At 43.5% G+C, this 15,236-nt stretch overlaps 2 protein-coding genes across 3 annotated transcripts in view; one reads left to right on the top strand and one right to left on the bottom strand.

Annotated features, from left to right (window-relative positions):
* The first annotated feature begins 315 nt into the window (after positions 1-315).
* znf395b (zinc finger protein 395b) lies at positions 316-14,911 on the top strand. Of its 2 annotated transcripts, none has more exons than XM_053880983.1 (10): positions 316-562; positions 2,480-2,648; positions 2,752-2,876; positions 2,939-3,051; positions 3,115-3,314; positions 3,451-3,551; positions 3,938-4,223; positions 7,190-7,285; positions 7,371-7,477; positions 7,942-14,911. In XM_053880983.1, exons 2-10 carry the CDS (start codon positions 2,520-2,522, stop codon positions 8,051-8,053), a joined length of 1,269 nt encoding a protein of 422 aa, XP_053736958.1. In that variant the 5' UTR covers positions 316-562; positions 2,480-2,519; the 3' UTR covers positions 8,054-14,911. The 2 variants fall into 2 exon arrangements, with proteins under 2 accessions (XP_053736958.1, XP_053736957.1); XM_053880982.1 differs by having other exon boundaries at positions 3,935-4,223; positions 7,942-14,910.
* Positions 10,116-15,236, bottom strand: part of pnocb (prepronociceptin b) — a 20,025-nt gene continuing 14,904 nt past the window's right edge. The window contains exon 3 of the mRNA XM_053880984.1: positions 10,116-12,643. Within this exon, the coding sequence (XP_053736959.1) occupies positions 12,056-12,643 (588 nt within the window). The 3' untranslated portion in view covers positions 10,116-12,055. The remainder of the gene's footprint in view (positions 12,644-15,236) is intronic.

The raw sequence follows: 15,236 nt of genomic DNA, 5'->3' as shown, positions 1-15,236 counted from the left end.
ACATTTTGGAAATGTAATGGTTGCCATCATGGGTCAAATAAAATGGTTTTAATAGGAGTAATATATATATATATATATATATATATATATATATATATATATATATATATATATATATATATATATATATATATAAATTCAAACATAACAATGTGAAATCCACAAAATAATTCGAAAAGCAACTGAAATAAATGCATGCATATTTAAAAATGTTTGGTGCTGCATTATTGAAAGATCACACTGTTTGCATGAAAACGTGAGCTCATCCATCGAGGGGCTGATTTGTTTGTGTGTGCAGACAGAGAGACAGACAGACCGACAGACAGACAGGAAGTGAGAACGCTGCTCTGGTAACCCCTCACCTAGATCATCCTCTCTGGGCTCTGACATCGCTGTGTTCTGCCCAGCTGTCACCACCGGCATTGGTCCACCAACCAGACACACGTAGGCGCGGATCCGTCGACCAACCCCCTTTTCCCCCGGCAGACCGAGCACCGGCAGGACAAGCCGCGAAGCGACGACCCGCAGCCGCTCTCCACCGACAGCCGACTCTTCCGGGCGAGTGAGTACCTTCCACCACTGTTTATCGTCAACGGTAGACGGGAGAATCGACCGCCATGAATGTTGTTTTCGTGTCTCCGTGAGAGCCGGTGAGGGAGGGGGAGGTCCTCCTGCATATGCCGGCCGGGATCAGCGATGTAGTTGCCGGACGGTTAACAACAACTTGTTTCGACGCGAGTGGCCATAAGCAGTGTCGAGCATCGGCTCAAAAATTGGCCTTGGACTTAAAAAACGAGTCAAGTAACGTCGATGCTGCATAGATAGTTTCATCGCGTTAATCTCTTCAGCATCCCGCCATCGATGGCGTCATTTGTTTATTCATACCGCCGCGTCTCTCGCGTTTGATGCATGTTTTATTGGCTGTTTTCTCGCGCACTTGTTTTCACGGGACCGAGGGGGGAATCCTACAGACTTTAGGGGTGAAGACGAGGTTATTCTGCAGCGTCCGGCTCTGCTCCTCCCGGCGAAACTCGTGTCCGAACACGTTGTCAGAAGGAGGGTGTGTGCCTGCACATCTGGGAGCAGCCAATCAGCGCCGAGGCCACGCCCCCGCTCGCCCGCTTGTTTACTACCAATGCTCGGCGCCGATTGGCTGAGAGCTTGGGGGGAAATCGGGCTTTATGCTGCGTTTGAGTGTAGGGACGAGAGTGGGAAAGAGGCGAATCGGGGCGGAAATCGCTTTTGTGCCAAGATGTACGTGTCACTTTACCGAAATGATTCTCGTCTCCTAGCATATTGTGCTCATTGCTCCACGAATAAACAATGTAATGTATCATATTACATAAAGCAATTACATAAAACATTGCGCAGTGCCTAGTTGCTGCAGCCTAATAGAGGGAAAGCTTGACTGGGTTTGAGGAATCCTGGTCCCGGGTGGAGGCCTAGGCTTCCTCCGGTGAATCATGACGTATTGAAGACTCTAAATAGTCCTGAAGTGTGAGTGGTGGCGCGTGTATAGTAGTGTGGTATAGGCTGCAGCCCCTCTCGGTCCGTTTCTCTCGGGCAGTCAGCTGGAGCGGCTGCATCACAACAGCTGACAGGCTGGATAAGCAGTGGGAGGTGGCGGGGGACGGAGCAAAGCTCCCGTCTCTAACGCCATAGGATCGTCGCGCCTTCCGCGACAGTAAAGAATACTGAGGATGGAATTGAGAAGCTGTTAAAGTTTTATAATCGATCTTCGCCAACACCAGCTGCACTGAAAAATGATGGGGAAAAAGGGAATTTCTTGAGCATTGCACTGAGCTCTTGTCATCATACCATCAGCTATTTTATTGCATTGTTAAAAGTCTTATGACACATTTAGTCACCTTGGTCCTGATTTACTTTTGCACTTCAATCATAAGCCGTGTTTTAGAAAGTCCAATTTGCTCATTTTTATTTTATTTTGAAAACCATGTCATCTAAATTAAAGTGTCCTTTTACTAATATGAATAGAGCACAGATAAATGTCAGATATTCCAAATCATCAGGGCTTTCATCTGGGATTATTCCCACAGGCTTTAAATGCCTCATTACCCCAGTTTGACCTTTGACACACGTTTGAGATCTCATCTGAGGAACTGAAGTTGTTGGCACAGCAAAAGAATAGAGCTATTGTTTTGCCAGCAATTATTCATAAATCGTCTCATTTCAAATGTCTCCAACCATAAAGAAGTCTCTTGGTTTTCCGATGTCAATATTAGTCTTCTCTGAATTAACAATATCCTCTTGTCTCTTTTCATCCCTCCTTTATAAAAAGCAACTGAATTTACTGTTATTATGGATGAAGACCGAAACATTTACTTGCCAATAGTGGTGCTATATAATCTTTAAACATGCCTTGATTTAGTCTAACCTTTATGTGTTGTATTATTTTACCATTTTTTTTTGTTGTATTAAGTTGTCAAAGACGCCTCTGTCTTCTATCTCTTGTCTGCAGGCACTTTGTGCTGAGTCCCTTTATCCATTGCGGCGGTAACATGGCAGCTATCGGACCAGGGGACGGGTCTGGATCGGGGTTAGGTGGAGCAGGAGTCTGCACATCAGGACAGCAGCCTCGACTCCTGCAAACACACAGCAGCAATGGGTCTGACCAGCACCAGCCGCGGGTGAGCCGGGCGCGCTACGTTTTCCTTTAAACCAACATTCTATGTTTAAGAGCGTGAGTGAGTTTGAGAACTGGACTGTAAAACTTTGAACATCTCTGTGAAGGTGTTCAGCGAGACGCCATTCACGGAGACAGTGAAGCCGTCAGTCCACCTGCAGAGGGACGCCCGATTTGGTGCTGAGAAAATGGGCCACAGCTCAGCGTCCATGACTGGGGAACTCCCCTTCAGGTGAGAAGAGTCACTGCGTGTTAGTTGACGTGCGCAATGTTAAGTTACTTTTTTCTGCTTAGTTTCCGAAGTCCAGAGTCTGTGGAGATGGATGAGATCATGGCTGCCATGGTGCTCACCAGTCTGTCCTGTAACCCGGTCGTGCAGAGTCCTCCCCAGACGGACGTCGGACGAGGTCTGTTTTACCCTGCTGAGAATTAAACCGGGAGCCTTATCTAAAACTCTTTTCCTCCACTAGCTGGCTCGTCGTCCTCCACAGAGATGGAGTGCGGTGGCGGTGAGCTCTCTGACAGCGGCAGCAGCGGCTACTGGAGCTGGGATCATGGCAACGTAAGCCCCGCCCCCTCTCTGTCGGTGGCAGAGACGGACAGTAGTCCCGATGAAGGTCTTCACATGGAGCTGGAACAAAGTGAGGAGATTCATGCCAAAAAGCCAAAGGTACAGGAGGCATGAATTTATCTCACGCGAGTTCACATTCTTGCTGGCAAAAATTAGTATGTTTGTGAAATGTTTTCTAGTGAGTGATAATTCATCTGCATTGTATCTGACAAACTTCGTGTTTACTCCTCCTCAGAGCTCCTTCAAAGGTGTTTACAAGTGTCTGTGGCCCAGTTGCGGCAAGGTGCTCACGTCTTCCGTCGGAATCAAACGACACATCCGAGTGCTGCATCTGGGGTGAGCATCCGAAATACCATATTCATGTCTGTGATTGTTGCGCAGCCACTGGTCCAGAAGATGAAAATTAAAGTTTTAGATTCTCACCCGTCTGGGTGGTCTAAAAAATAAGATTGACTTTTAAATACTGCAGTCAAAAAGGGTGATGCCTTTGAGAAGCTCTGTTTCGCACTCTTGATCAAGAAGTCAGCCGAAATAGAAAGTCTTGTACGCTGCAAAACGTTAAATAATCAAGTGGGAATAAAAATTTAAGGTTGTTGAAAGCTCCATGACTTGGTAATGGAAGGTGGGTTTCATATCTGGGTCGCCATAGAGTGCCACTTCCGAGTGCGCCGTCTTCTCATGTGTGTCTGTTTCTCCTTCTTAACAACAAAAAAACGCAGCAGCGGGTCGGATCAGTCCCAGCGAGAGGAGGACTTCTACTACACCAAAATCTGCTGCGAGACGGTGGAGGCCAGCCCGGCGGCAGCTCCTCCCCAGCAGGCTCCAGGCCAAGCTCCTCATCTTAGCTTTGCCCCGTGTGACTTGCCTCCCGCTACCGGGCTGCAGATACCGCCAGCTCACAGGCCGCGGTCCAACTCCAGCTCTGGGCTTGGACCAAGCAGGCCCAGTGCACTCAGCCAGTCAGCACCCAGCAGCTTCTGGCAGATTCATACGGAACATCTCTACCAGGTGGGCGGAGTGTGACAAAAGCATGATCTGTTGTCTGGTTTGTTCGACCTTGTACGTGGGAAATAAACATCACCGACACATGAGGTCATATGATCCAGAATTATGCAAAAACAATTTAGTTGCTTTCTCATCACTTCATCCCTGGTCATCGACTCAGCTGTCAATCAAAGATGGCTCCCATCCTATTTGCCTATGATATCGTATGCGTTTATAAACAGTTTTTCTCAATGGTAGTCATCACATTTTTGAGCAGTAGAAGGGGTTTAAGGACTTGAGTTGAGATTTTCCTGCGCTGCAATGCTGTGAAAAAACAAATCAGGACAAAGAGTCAAGTCTCCTTTGAGTTTGGCCATGACTCGGAGCTCAGTCAAACATAGAAGTTTTGGTCTGGCTGAATTTACTTTAAGCACTGCTATGTATCTGTGATCGATATAGCGTTCTATTCCAGTACAATAACAGTATAGTAAATCCAGTGTCTACAACCTCAGAGGAGTGATACTGAGTCCTACTTAGCAGAAGGCATGAACTGTGTTAGCATCTACGTGGATCCAGTTCTAAGTCTAAATTTGACTTTTTAGTTTTTGTGTGATTCAGGATTGAAAGTATAAGGTTGCTTGAAATGTTAACTTGTGTTTTTGTTTGGCTGCTTTGTTGAGTATATTCCTGAGTTATCCTTGTTTCAGGAGACAAAATCAAGACGTAGGAATTTTTAACAGAGCGCACATTGACTTTTTTTTAATTTGCGCACATTTTTATTACACCGTATTTCTGAAAATGTTCTCATTCAAAGTGTGTCTGCAAGGTTTCTTCCTTTGTGTTTTGACGTTGTAGTACAGTTGAACACAGGTTCGCATTTGACACAGGGAACTGTTTTTGAGCACAAAGTTGTGTGAGAGGGATGGTAGTCGACAGCTTGTTAATTATTCAACGTCACCATTCTTGAGAACATGCCGTTCTTTACGGCTTCAGTTCAGTCGCCGGTCTCCCAGTAAATCAGGTCTTCGGTGAAAACAGCGCACGTGAGCAGCTCGATTGATCATTTATTTATCCTCGCCGCGGTGTCTTGTTCCGCAGCGGCTTTGTGCTCGCGGTGCCGCTCTGATCCATGCAGATCTAACCAGCCAATGAGCTCCGTTTATGCCTCACAAAGCAGCGCAATTCGCCGCTGACCTGCATTTACCCTCAACCACCGTCCATGTAAATAGATGCTTTGTGACAGTGAAAGGGTAAACTGTCTGCTCGCTTCCTCAAGAAGTCTAGACTCCCCAGAACAACAACAAACCACACACGCTGGTGACTCGGCTGAACATATTCGCCTTCTTATTCTGCTCCTTCTAAAGATCCCCAACATGTTTGGTCATTAACTTCCACATGGCTGCAGAAATTAAGCCCAAGCAAGAGTTGAATCGCAGGTCAGCGCTGCTGGTGTGTCACCACAGCTGTCAGCAGCTGCGAAAGCCTCGGCGTTAAAACTCTGGCAGACATGTTTTTGTCTGATTGAGGCTCATCGAATGTTCAGGTTTAATGGCTGCTTTTGATCTGCAGATTTAACTATGCTATCCAGCTGTGCCGAGGGGTGTTGTGACTACAGTGGCGTTCAACATAGTCCTGGGCGGGTACAGAGAGAAGTAGGGCAGAAGGGGAACATCCCCGCGACGGAGATGCTCAAATTGTGGGGTTTAAGCTGGAGCTTTTAAAGTGATGAGAAAGACTCCATATGTTCGTGGATGTTCATAGAGAGAGTTCAGGGGAGATTCAAGAGGGTCATAATGAAGTAAGAAGTGATACTGAGTCCTACTTAGCAGAAGACGCTAACTGTGTTAGCATCTACATGGATCCAGTTCCAAGTCTAAATTCGACTTAAGTTTTTGCGTGATTCAGGTATGAAAACATAGGGATGCTTCAAATGTTAGCTTGTGTTTTTGTTTGGCTGCTTTGTCGAGCATATTCCTGAATTATCCTTTATTCAAGAGACGTCCATGTTTTAACCCAGCACACACTGATGGAGAGACTTTATTACACCATATTTCTGAAAATGTTCTCATTAAAGGTGTGTCTAGAGGAAGATTTCAAGATAACGTTTTCTAACAATACAGTAGGTCAGTAAGTCTTTAACAGACACCTGCTGTCAGTTTAGTCACAAACAAATGTTGGACACAAACCACAGGGGTCTTTTTTTGATGAACAGCTTTTAGGTGACTTGCTACAACCACAACATTGGCGGCGACAGAAACCTGCAACTGTCAGCCACAAGTTGTTGTGTGCTCCTTACATGTTTGTTTTTTGAGGCAGTTTGCGTTGTGTATCTTTTAGTGTTGAGACAACAGTCTACACCCAACACACGGAGATAGTACTGGTTTTTCATTTCTATAACGCACACTAACAGCCAAAGCCGATCCCTGGACCTACGGTGGCCTTAAAAGGGCAAATCAAAAGGAAAGCAAAATAACCAAAACAAAAGTGCAGCTACAAAAACAGACTATATTAAACAGACAGAATATATTCATGAACTAGTGTCAATTTCACTATAAGCTCGCTCGGCAGCTTTAAAAACGCTCTCCATGAATTCTCTCATTTCGCTTTTGTAATTGTAACTTTTTTATGTTTGGAAATGTCTTAAAAATATGTAATTCTATTTTTTCCATTTTTTTGTAAAGGTGACTGCACTTTAGTGGTTGCGCTTTTTGTTTTGTCATTTGCCCTTCAGGGCCACCGTACCTCCCGCCTCGATTCCTGACTCCACCACAGACACGCTTTCTTCTTCTTCCTGTCTTGGAAGTGACTTCCTGAACAGTCTTGGTTGTACATTGAGATTGACTTAATCTGTAACCATGAAAGGTCAAGGGTTGAATTTGCTTCCAAGTCTGGATTAATAGTGTTATTTTAGCATACAACTCCAAACAAGCACAAAAATAACACTGACTGAGATATAGATTGAGTAAGCACTATATTGTCTCTTCTTCCAGGCCTGCAGTCCCATCCAGGTGCCGCTGGCCCCGAGGAGCCCCGGTTGTCAAGACTACACCGCTTCCACATCAGTGTCTGGCCACAGTAGCATCCCGGTGCCTGCTAATTCCATCATCCAATTGTGTTGTTTGTTGTCGTCGTGATGTTGATTCTGACATTGGTTTGTGGTCACCTGTTAAGATGGCGAAGCCGCGCTGCCGGTCCGTCAGCGTGGGCGAGCAGTGGCTGCAACAGAACCGGCTACAGGCTGTGAGCGCGTCGCCTTCTCGCGCTCACTGCTCCTTCAGGTCAGAACAGAGTTTTTAGTTTTGAAAAAAGGTTTTTACTGTATAATTCTAAATAAAATACAGAAAAAAATGTAGTTACAAAACACCGACTGTATAAAATGGAGTCTTGTAGAAGAGATTTGAAAATTATTTGGATTAGATTTTAGGGAGGTATGTAAGACCTTCCATGTAGCTTCTAGCTGAGGGAAAAAGAAAGATCCAGTATAGGATCGGGTGGAATATAGTGGGAGAAAAATGTGTGACAAAGATAAATGAAAACATTTAAAATTAGTACTCTTCAATTTGATTTAAAATGTATTTTAACATAACATAAAATAACAGTAAATCTGGTGCTGTTAAGTCAAAAAGAATCACATGTAAGGATGGATTGCTTAAGCTAGTTGTGGTCTGCGAAGTGCATCTTTTCACTGCAGTCATCACTAGTCATCTCCACCCTGTAAGTTCTCGTGTCTCCGTCTCCACAGGAAGGGTCGCGGGGAGGCCAAAAAGTGCCGTAAGGTGTACGGAGTGGAGCGTAAGGATCAGTGGTGCACCGCCTGCCGCTGGAAAAAGGCCTGCCAGCGTTTTCCAGACTGAAAGCTGCACAGTGAGTGAGACACCTGGAGATGGATGGATGGATGGATGCGAGAGAAAAGAGACTTTTATCGGATATACACATATAATTCAGGGCCTGGGCGCCAATCAAATGTTTTTTATTTTGTGATCCTTTCCTAACGGAATGAGTTTTTCCTGTATGTTTGTACCCGACAGCTGAAGTCTGCCATGGTGCTACCTGTTGACCGACTTTGACCATGTGATGTGCTACAATACCTTCTTCTTATTATCCAAAGTTTATATTACCGCCCCTGTAACTCCTCTACGTGCTCACATTACTGGCTTCAGCGCTCAGTTCCTAGTTTTCAGTGTATATGGATGCCTTTTTTGTTCATTAGGAAAACTGCCGAACACAGAGACTTGAAATTTGTTCTCATAAAAGCCTAGAAAGGTGAGTGCTATTTAGATATAAATAGTTCTATCTAATCTAATGCGAGTAAAAATAAACTTCATTAATTTCTTAACTTCTTCTTGACAGAGTCCAACTAGAGAAGAATCATAATTAAAAACTTATAAACTTATTCATAACAACTACATCCCCTTTTTTCACAAAAAAACCAGAAGGTGTTTTTGCTTATCCTGAGATTTTTTTTACTGTTGTATGTACAACAGTTGTATGTGCTCAAGGCATGTTGAAAATCAGAAGAATAATATAAGTTTTTTTGTCTCTTTAAAAAGAATTGTCCCTATTTATTTTGAAAAATGCTGAGCAAAGCTAAGTACATTAGCTGTGACCGATACTGAATTCACGCCAATACAAACACATCCCGCTGTGAGTAAATGACTTTCTCGACTTCTCAAGTTTCTGTCGATGACCGATGGCGTCTGATACATTTATTTATTTCATTTACAACCAAAAGTGGCAGAACCAGTCTGTTGCAACTCAACCTTGATGTCTGGGTTGTAATACAGATGCAAGTCATTTGGGAAACTATTTGCAGTGACAGTTGTATTGAACACACAAACAAACAGCAAAGCAAATTCGTACTTAAGTGCGACGCTATATGTCATTTGTGTTCTTGGATACAGCAAGTGAAGAGCTCAGATGTTTTGAAAATGTTTTATAAAATATAGAAAAAATAGTGCGAACATATTCGCAACATTGACTACAAAATACATACAAAAAAAATACTACGCTAAAAACGAATTATCAACAACATTATGGGTGTTTTATATTTACTTACAAGCACCGGTGACTTTGTATCGTGTCCAGTGACGTCACCAGGAGAGTGACACGCCGCGGGCAAACGTTCCTAATGTTTACATTTTTTGCATATGCGTTATGCTCCAGACAGCAACGGTGAGTTGCAGCAACCTGGTTCTGCAAACTTTGATGTAAATATAGATTAATTGGTTTCCATTTACCAAAAATGTAATGTGATTATTTCAATCAGCTGGTCACTTGTGATATTGAAGTAGAGTTTATTTTTGTAGCCAATGCTACTAGCGTAGCAATCTTCATTGAGCTTAGTAGCGTAAAATATATTGCACTAACACTTCAAAAAATTCGCAGAAAACCAGCGACAAACACATTTCTGTTCTGACATGTTTAAATATTGCAAAAGGTTGTGGACTGTACGGAGAAAACTGGGAATTGAGCGTTTGCTAGGTGCTAATGTGACACAGCCGTTGACTGCTACGTGGCTGTTTGTTCCCGCCGACCTTCTCTTCCAGTGGTAACAAAGTGGTGGTGATGTATCTGCTATTGTGTGCTTTCATTTAGAGTATTTTGTACCTTTTTTATTGTCATGTTACTGGTCAGACTATCTTTCTTTTGGATATATCCATGTTTTTTAGCACTTTGTCGGAATATTACGTCACAAGAATAAGCTAACTTTACAACCTTCCATGAAATGGATCTTTTCTTCCTGCCCATGTGTTGGCATAGCAACCAGTGTTAACAACGGTTGAAGCTTTGGAGGATTAGCATTAGAGGAAGTTTGTAATAGCAATAAAAAGAAAGAAATATATTGTCAAAAACACAAATGAAATAATAATAAAAAGCACTGAGAAGCTTTTGTTTTCTTCTGCATATGACAGTCAACAATAGAAATAGCAAACTATTTTATTCTCTTTACAGGTTTTTGGTGAGACCAACAACAAATGTTCAAATGGGTTTTCACACAGATTTCATGACTATCGGTGGAGGGGAGAGGATCACAAGCTCACACGCACATGCACGAGGCTCGCACAAATGTTACAATCTCTCGCACCGCTGTGACAGAAACCAGCTACGTTTTTCAACATGCGCTCATCTTTGTACAGTTTTTTTGGTAAATCCAAGCAGTTGACCAACAGCATGTAATAGACATGGTTTTATACCATTTATATAGTGAGTGTAGCAATTGTGCTTGACAGACCTGGGATCGGTTTTTCATAACAATATTGAAAATATTTCCATGACACATTAACACAAATATATTCTGTACATTGTTTGGTGGAATATTTTCTAAAGTACTGTTAATAATTTAAGCATTTTCCATTATTCGAATCGTTCCCACCAACTGAGACGATTTCAAAATGTTTGTTTGTTTTTTTGTTTCCCTAGTGCGCTTCGTCTTCTGTTTAATATGAAACACGTCCGCATGAAACTAAGAGAAGTCATTTCATTTACAATTTTCCAATGAATGAGTAAGAACATCCAATAGCGCTAGTCTCTGAAAACTGATCCCAGGTCAGGTCTAAGTGTGACAGTTACGCTCTTCTGCCGCTAGAGGGAAGTGTTGCGCTACTGTGAAAACAGGCCTCAAGACTAGCAGCTCAATTTTTGGAGAGAACATCACTTGCAAAGTGATCTGCACATAATGTCCACAATTACGGCACAGTAACGAGCACCAAGACATTTTCTGTCAGTTATCACATTGCTGCAGTTGGGAGGAAGGCGTGTGCTAATGCAGAGATTGTGCTCCGGGGGTTTTAAGTTCAGGGAAAGCAATTGTACATGTGCATTGTGTTGAATTAGGTGAGCAGACAAAGCAGAAAATTGGATCCTCAAATCATTAAGTAACACGTTGTGCTTTGGCAAATTCAGCGAACCTGCCGAGGAAGCTTATTTACAAGGGAGAGCGCTGACCAAAAACAAGTCAGGCGGCAAGGAGCCGCGGAAACCTGGGCCAGTCCAATATGACGGGCTGAATTATCATGCTCTGAATTTGGCTGCTTATTTTTATTTTTTAGTGCAGTCGAGGTGTTATTAGTCTGATTGTGTAATATTTAGAGATTAAAAATATTATTTAATATTTATTAAATCTATATATGTGGAGAAGTCCATATTTAAAAATGAAGTAAATATATTATGAGATTAAAAATGAATTAGTTAAGCTTAATATAATGTGCAAAAGAAGTGAAAACCAAAAAAAAAAAGACAAAAAGAAAAAAAGAAAAACTTAACTTGAGGACTTCACCGATTGTTTATCAATGCTAGTGCTTGATATATTCGTGATAATAAATAGCAATGGCCTCGGTGCTCATGAGATTTTGGAACATGCCTGGACAACACCCCCGGATCCTCTCTGACTCACCTCTGCAGTCATATATGCAGAGCTGCGTCAGATGAATTCACACATTCAAAAAGGGTCAAATTAGCTTTCTTTATTTACTGATGCAGTCCATATAGTTAACAAAACAAAGAGTCTCGTAACAAAAATCCGAGTGCAAATGACCTCACCCCCATCCACAGAACAATAAAAGTGCATTCATGTCAGACCCCTCCCCAGTCCACCACCTCCGACTGCGTTTGGCCCCTCGTGTTACGTCGACACACAAAAATATATATTCAATTGCACTTCTCTAAATCTTTTTTTTTTTTTATTATCGTTATTTCACAGAATGGCAATGTAATATGTGTGAAGGAGGACATCACGGTCAAAAACATTCCTTGTTACTTAGAGACACGAAGAGGTGCAGCGGATGACGACGGCGAAGTCACAGTCCAGACTGCTGATGATTGGCTGAGGTATGTGAGGATTGGGTGCCACAAACTGGTCACAGCTGGTTTTGCCTCCAGACTCTGGTGACGGGGTTGAACCTGCCGCTGCGGCTGCTCCTCATGCCCAGGTACTGCCTCAGCAGCTGGTTCACCCGTTTCTGACTGTTCCACTTGCGGGCTGACTTCCTGACGCCGATGAAGCCGCCGTAGCGCTTTTGTAGGGGTCTGACGGAGGAGCCCATCAGCTTCCTGTATCCGTGGCGCCCCCTCTGAAAGCCACCGAAACGTTTCGATAGGGTCACCGCCTCCGAACCCTCATCCTCCTCGATGGCATCCCTCTCCTGCCTCGGCTCCCTGACTCCCACCTCCAGGCTGAGATCTGAGCCCGGCAGACCCTCCCCTTCCTCAGAAGACTCCAGCAGCGATGAGTCATACTGGATGCTGCGCTGCTCCGGCTCGTCCAGATCCTTCTGCAGCTCTATGGCCGCCGACTGCAGTTCCGAGTTTAGATGGAGAGAGGTCGTCTCCAGATTCTGCCCCTCTCTCTTGAGCAGAGCGAGGCCTTTGGGGAACTTGATGACGCGTTCACATATGTCCCACGTGAGCGAGGACGAGACGTGGCCCTCACACTCCAGGAGACACACCTGTCGGCAGAAGAGGGACACTTCTTTTAAACACAGCCAAGCGGAGAAAGAGACGGAGAGAAGAAGAGGTGTTGGCCTCAGAGGAAAATCACAATGAAGTCAACCAGTGCTTTCTCAATGTTGCAGGTCAGATAAGCCTCGACAAAAGAGTCAAAATCCTTTACAACAAGTTCACTTGAAATCAATGTCGGTGTTTTTCTTAAGGACAGGGGTCACAAACTGGTCAACAAAGGGGCCGCAGTGCACACAAGCGTTTGTTCCAACCAAACACACACAGGTGAACCATTGAGGTGCAGCTCAAACAAACAAAACTGCTGCACTTTCAGGACCAGTTTGAGACCCCAGCTTTAGGATGTTTTTGTCTGCTTCATATACTACACATGTTCAGAGTATATAAAATGCTGCTGCTTCAAAAACAAATCATCACTCAATTCATTATTAAACATTTTTTAAAACATGGGATTTATTCAATATGCCAAGACAAGTCAATATTTTTTCAATTCTCAAGTTAAATTCAAATAACTATCTGTATACTATTTGATCAAAATGTAATCTATCCTTAACAACTTGTTTTTATCTATGTTTTCTGTCTCCTGTCAAACTGGCATATATAGGGTCTAAAAACACAAGTACTTGTTTTTTTCCATGTTTTGTTTATGGAGTTTGGACCCTCAGTGGTTTGTGTTTTTGGGTATTAAATCTGGTGCGTTCCCTGAACATTTTAATTTCATTGATAAACCGTTATTTTCTATTTTAATCTGCCTGAAACAAGGTCACTTCAAATGCAAAGAAGCAACAGAAACAGAAAACACAAGTATTTAGATCCAAAAGCATCATGGAAGTCAGTAGCGACTTTAATAGTTTCACTAAAACCCCATGTCAGTTACGCGAGCAGGGACGAGGAGGAGGGGAAGGTGGACTCTCGAGCAGCAGGCGACATCTAGAAAATGCTCAATAGCTGATTAAAACTTCATTAAAACTTTAAATTGGTTTCGATCGGTGTCTTCCGTAGACCTCAGTCATCCACAGGAGACTAAGAACAGAGCTTTTCTGCGCGTCTTCTGTGACTAAAGTCAGGGAAGAAGGGACTTGACCACTTCTTTCCAGGGGTATTCTGTACGTGCTGCTGACTAAAGCTTCCCGTGATGACGCCATAAATAAAGCAGGTCTAGATAAGACATAACGGATGTGTCATCACGACAGAGCCAGGGGTCATTTAAAACACAGGCCAATGATTTATGGGATGCGATTGCACCGTGTTATGACTGCAGCAATAAAGTGCTGACCGAGCACTCTGCGTTGTCTGTGTGTCAGGGAGGTAATGGGTCTTGTCCCGGCTCCGTTTAGGAAGTTACGGGCCAAATATAAGTTGTCCATCACGTCCAGAAAGTGACATCCGCCAGTGGCATAATGATTGACGAGAGAAAATTGGACGTTATGAGCAAGGACGGCAGGTGAGTTGCGTCACGCTTTTGCCTTGGATTGGCAGCTTCACTTCCGGAGAATGATATTTCGGCTGTTAACGCTGGCTCGGACAGGAACTCTTGATGGAGAGTGACATTTGTTTGCTGCAGTTTTGACATCGCTGTCAATTTGACCTCACGCCTGAACACTTGCTTTGACGTTGCTGCGCCACGGAAGACAAATGATGAAGACGCAAGCGGCGTGTTTGATAAAAAGTGCCACAGTGTGCTCAGTTTGCGCTACAAAACTTCCCTTTCGTCCAACCCCAAGTGATATTTGCTTAGATGAAGCCATATGTTTTCATTAGCTGAAGACACAGTTAGAGCGGACCAGCCACTACAAAACCCCAGGGCCTCATTTGGTCCTCACTATCTGTCCCTGTGCTGCTACAGAGAATAAAAGCTTTAAGTTTAAAGTCATTCAGTTATGTAAAGAATGATAGATGAGGAATTCTCAGTCGTATATTTTACATTTCAACAGGTGATCTGTAGCAGAGTGAGGTCAGGTGGGATGTTAGAGGGAGAAGCACGCACGAAAATAGAAATAGTATGGTTGTGACTCTAGTTCTAAGAAGCCCTATAACTGTCGGTCTTCTCTCCATCGCTGAGTTTCAAAAGGGGCAAATTCCGGGAGCAGCGGGCTTATGTCGGCGACTGACCCTGCCGCCAGTTGGGCAGAGCGGATCTTACGTTCTTGTCAGGTGCCGAATCGAAGCCTCAAATGGATAAACTGCACATACTCATAGACAGTGATGCCAGTATCGCATTACTTAGTCACGCATTATTTCTATATCACAACATTTTTCAGTAACGGGTTAGCCTCGCAAATGTGTCGAAAGTGCGGACTGAAAACTATGTATCAGTTCTATTTCATATGTGCTCCGCCCTCTAACGGCCTTCGCTATTGGTTAATCCGCATCGAGGCAATAGCGAAGGCCGTTAGAGGGCTACGCCCATATTCATAGAACATGGGTTACGTGAGTAACCATCTTTTTTTTTTTTAAATCCTCTTGAAGTTAAATGACACATGACAAATTTTTAGACTTTTATAGATTTTTTTTCTTTGGTGCAGGAAGAAACGATACTCATGTGATGTCCTGATGTTGCATTTTCTCTCGAAAGTCAGAAAT

The sequence above is a fragment of the Synchiropus splendidus genome, chromosome 12 (genome assembly GCF_027744825.2).
Source record: "Synchiropus splendidus isolate RoL2022-P1 chromosome 12, RoL_Sspl_1.0, whole genome shotgun sequence".
Classification (NCBI taxonomy): domain Eukaryota; kingdom Metazoa; phylum Chordata; class Actinopteri; order Syngnathiformes; family Callionymidae; genus Synchiropus; species Synchiropus splendidus.
Note: the sequence above shows the minus strand (reverse complement) of the source record. Positions and strands in the feature narration are given on the sequence as shown.